This window comes from Solanum stenotomum, chromosome 2, assembly GCF_019186545.1.
Source record: "Solanum stenotomum isolate F172 chromosome 2, ASM1918654v1, whole genome shotgun sequence".
Lineage (NCBI taxonomy): Eukaryota > Viridiplantae > Streptophyta > Magnoliopsida > Solanales > Solanaceae > Solanum > Solanum stenotomum.
Window position 1 is genome coordinate 23,849,231 of NC_064283.1, and position 4,901 is coordinate 23,854,131.

At 34.4% G+C, this 4,901-nt stretch overlaps 1 protein-coding gene across 1 annotated transcript; it reads left to right on the top strand.

Annotated features, from left to right (window-relative positions):
* Positions 1–3,249: 3,249 nt before the first annotated feature.
* On the top strand, positions 3,250–4,450 carry LOC125855828 (probable WRKY transcription factor 27). Its single transcript, XM_049535513.1, has 3 exons — positions 3,250–3,707; positions 3,783–3,896; positions 4,054–4,450. The coding sequence occupies exons 1-3, from the start codon at positions 3,250–3,252 to the stop codon at positions 4,448–4,450; spliced, it is 969 nt and encodes a 322-aa protein (XP_049391470.1).
* Positions 4,451–4,901: the final 451 nt, after the last annotated feature.

The window sequence follows — 4,901 nt, forward strand, 5'->3', positions numbered from 1 at the left end:
TAAAAACAGATACCTTTGGGGTTACTTAGTTCCCTTATACTCGTACTCAATTCATACTTGAAAACTCTTTCTCAAAAATATACCAAAATCATATTGTGATATGATCATTGATGACTCGGGAAGTCATATTGCATAAACATTGATGGTATATCAGATACCATACTGCTTAAATATTGATGGCATAGTCGATTGTCACACTAATCATGTTTTAGAAACTCTTTCTCAAAACTCATCTTTACTTCCTCAAAAACTCGATTTAAAACTCAAGTGTTGTCTTTAAAAAGCTTCTCAAGATTTATAACTCAATTCATAGGGTTCATGCGGAATTATGGACATGAACGACACAATTAAGGGATCTTAATAGCAATATGGAAACTCAAAACTCAAGGACTAAAAGATTCAAGCACTCGAAACTCTGAATTCAACGATACTACTCCTCTCAAGAATGTTGAATTCATAGAGTCCATGCAAAATTATGGACATAAACACCTCAACTCAAAAATCTCAATGACAATATATAACTCACGAATATAACTTTTCTCATTCTCATACTTACTTCCTCAAGACTTAGTTCAAAACTATGGTTGATTTCAAAAGAATTCTCAAATTTGACTCAAATGCCCCTCTTGAACTTTCCTCTTAATCTCTCTTCAATTTGAAATGTAATTTAAGAGATATGATTAGGATATCTTGGATCTTTAAATGATTAATTGATACTTAAATAGTTAACATCAAGGAAAGAACGAAGACCCAATTCAAAGGAACACATACGGAACGACAAATGGATAAGAAAGAGGCCGGACGACCCTGGTATATCGGTGGTGCATCGCGCCAGCGCCAAAAGTACTGGGAATAATTTGGGGCGCACTGCAGGCACAATTCCCCAGTCTTCCTGGCGCTATGGGGGCACATTGCCCCATCCCGGACCCAGAAATCTGATGAATTTTCTTGTTAACTTTCGGGTCCTAACTCGTCTAGAATCGATTGGTTTCTTCCAAACTCTCTTTGATTAGTCAAACCAGCACAAATTCATTGAAAATGCACTCAAATTCTATCAAAAACACCATTCATTCTTAAGACCCTCACCTCAAGAACTCATAACCTCTATTGATAAAGAATGGGGCTAAAACTCAAGAACTACTCAAGAATCTTCACATAAACAATTTCATGAATGAAATAATGGAAGAACTACATGATTGACGTGAGGAAGAACAAGTTCATCACTATGGAAAGCCTCACATACATGGAAAGAACCATGTTCTTGGCGAAAATCAACGAATCTTGAAGAACGCTTGAAAACCTCGCTTTTCTCCTCTTGAAACCTCACTCTAAAAACACTAAGTGTTTTGAACGTGAATGGGTATTTTAGAATTTGATTAAACCCTTAATTGGGTCAGGAAAAACGTGTTAAGATAAGTGGGGAAAAGTAAAAGACCAAAATACCCTGTTTTAAAATAAATGGAAAGCCTTAAATGGAGAGGCTTCACTCAAATGGGCATAACTTTTTATTGGAAATTCGAAAAATAGCAAATTTGGTGGTGTTGGAAAGAGAACTCAGAGACTTTTTATTTGATAGGTCATGGGCCACTTAACTCTTTATTTTTTAAAAGATATGGTCAATTTTGAAGTTGACCCAAGTAAAATCTCATAGTGCAACTCAATCAGAAAGGAAGTTTTCAACTCAACTTTATGTTAGGGGATTCTAGTGACCTTAACATCTAAGAAAAATTAGAATCACTTGGTACAAATCTTATTTACCATAAAGAATGACTTGAGTCTTAATCTTAGAAATTTTCGGAATGTTACACGTTTTTTAAAATAAGAAAAATGAGCTTATGGAAAATACAACGTTTTCAGGGTTTTTATGACTTAAAATTGTAAAATACTTGGTTTATGAGTTTTAATGCATTTTGGGTTATTTCTACGTTTATAAGTCTAAGGTATCATTCAAGGCAGCCCGTTAACTCAAATCCAGGATACATTCTTCTACATGGTATGTTGTTGATAAGTATTATGTGTTATTCTAGGGGTCCACTGCTTTCATCTGGGTTATATTCCACCGCATTGCACTTCTTGATAAGCCTGAGGTATCATTTCAGGTGACTCGAGGTATCTTCCAAGCTTCTACTTCCCAACATTTATCTCTTGCATCGCATCATCCTGATGTTTGTGTGTTGTTTGTGTGTTATGACTGTCTTGTACCTCAGTGTTTCCATATTCACTTTCTTGTGTTTTTATTTCCCTCGATTATTGGCTTTCATTTTTAGAACTTATCCATTGTAATGTTAGAAATTTGTGCCTCTTCATATATTTGATCTTACTAAGCTCGGTCGACTCATGATGCCTACTGAGTCTGTCGTGGTTTAATAGTCATGCTACTTTTCTACATCTTTTTTTGACTCAACTCTTAGTACAAGCCACCCTCATTGGGCGTTGAATCTCCCGTGAATGTCACAGACTCGAATCGTGGTGAGCTCCTAGCATCTAGAGACTTTATGCTTTCTCTCTTTTTTACTGACTTGTATTTTGTATTTTTATTAGTTAGTTCTCTTATATATATATAGCATTTCTGTACTTAGTTATTCCTGTACGGTGACACCAGGTCTGGGGATTTGGTTCTTGTGTTACTTTGTCGTTCTTGGTCACTTTCAGGCCACTTTTGTATATTGTTTATCATATATATTTTTCTATTCTATGGTTCTATTTTGTATCTTTTTTCCTATTTTCTTTTTTTCTTTATCGTGATATACTTATCTTCCATAAATTATTTTTTTTTGCTTGCCTACTGATGGATGATAATTTTCATCACAGTCTGATTTCAGGTCATGACATAGACTTTGCTTAGTATCTTTGTATATGATATGAGATGTATGATCTTAAACAAAAGGTACATGGGATTATCTTTGACTTCTCCTTTGTCACTAATCTCCCTCACTTTAAAATAGAAAAAAATATTTATTGTGCATTAACTGCAAAGTAAATGTGGATAGGCCGGGGTAGGTAGATACCCCTTTAAGTTTCTCTATATAATTTGTGAAATTGGTTCACTTTTCTTCATCCCAGCCTTTGATTTATAATATCCTGTCCACTAAAACGTTTGTTTTGCTCATCTACTTCCTCCATAGGCCAACCCCCTTCTTTGGATCCTCTTTTTCCTCTCTGCTTTAGCAAAAAACATCATTAGTTTCTCTTAAAAGTTCATTTTTATTTTTTTGCATTTAACTAGATATCATTATATATAGATCTAAAATGGGGGATGATGATTGGGATATAGGTGCGGTCGTAAGAAGTTGTAATATTAATAGACCTAACAATGTTGTAGCTCCTAAGTTAGACTTGGAGACTTCTCTAAATGATGTTTGGAATTCTTTTGACAAACTTTTAGCTCATGACATGACTAATTTTAATGGCTTATCTGAGATTTTCTCTTTAGATTTTCCAACTGCTCACCAGGAAAAACTAGATGATCAGGTCATGCTGATGAACCAAAATGGTAACCAGCAGTTGTACTTACATCCCATTCAACCTGCTCAATTTATCCAACAAAGCTCTTTTCCTCCATCACCAACAACAGTAGTGTGTTTGCCACCAACAACTACAACACCAAAAGAATGGATTGATCTACGACAACAACTCGATATAGGGGATAACATTTATCTTAATTTCAGTTTTCCCATGAAGACTCCTTTGATCCAAACTAGAACAAGGTAACCACTCATTTCGTTACATTTTATGTACATACGTTCAAAATTTTGATTTTAGTACTTTTGATTTGAAATCAGGAAAAATCAGGCAATAAGGATTACCTATGAATTATTACAAGAGGAACTCACAAATGATATATGGACATGGCGCAAGTACGGTCAAAAGCATATCAAAGATTCACCATTTCCAAGGTTTGCTCTCTTCACTATTTTTTCATATCATAGAATGATATGCTCCCTTCCGTTCTCAATTTTCATAACAATAAGTAGTAAAAAATATTAATGGTGTATACACATGTAATATTTGACTAAACCTAATTATTATTATTATGTGTACATGACATAACAGGAATTACTATAAGTGTAGCACATCAAGACTCTGCAAAGCAAAGAAAAAAATTGAGAAAAGCCCAAAGGATGAGAATATTTTCTTGGTGTCCTATTCCGGTGAACACAACCATGATCCACCCACGAACCGTAGTAATCTTGATAGTTGCAACAACAGTTTCAAATTCAAGCTTCCAAAAGGCATAAATATTGTGCCCAAAACATCAACCTTGAATGCATCATCCTCCTCATCCAAGCGTGTTAAGCGTTCAAGAGTTGTTGTTTCTCCAATTATCACAACTATGCCTCCAATTGAAATCGGGAGCAAAAATAAAATGATTGTTGCGGCCGTGACGGACAAAGGTGGTAGTAAAGAAGAGGTGGACATGAATGAAGATATTCTCATGGGCTTTTTGTAACTCCAAGGAGTTACTGCTTCCACCTAAGAGTATGAAAATGACAAGAGGAATTGATCTTTCTCCCCTCTCCACCAACTCTTTATGTTGACATATGTGGTCTTCTAGTCATGTTTCTATTGTAGTATTTAGTGTGGGAAGTCAAGAATTATATCTTTGTAGTTTTCTATGTTTAACCATTTACATCATAGAAATATGGATCTTTTTCAATTTCGTTATTTTTAATTGTTCTTCAATTAAGGAATCTAGTCATTGTTATAAGTTGTTGTTCCGTTTTCTCAAATAGTTCTCTCTTTAAGAAACCTCGTTTGACTTAATTTCTACATTAAATTATATAGAGTAGTAAATTATCATTGTTCAATTTAAGAAGTTTTATACACACACTAAAATTTATTTTGTAAATGAAGATCTCTTGTAAAACGAACATAAATAATTATCATAAAAGAGGTGCAAC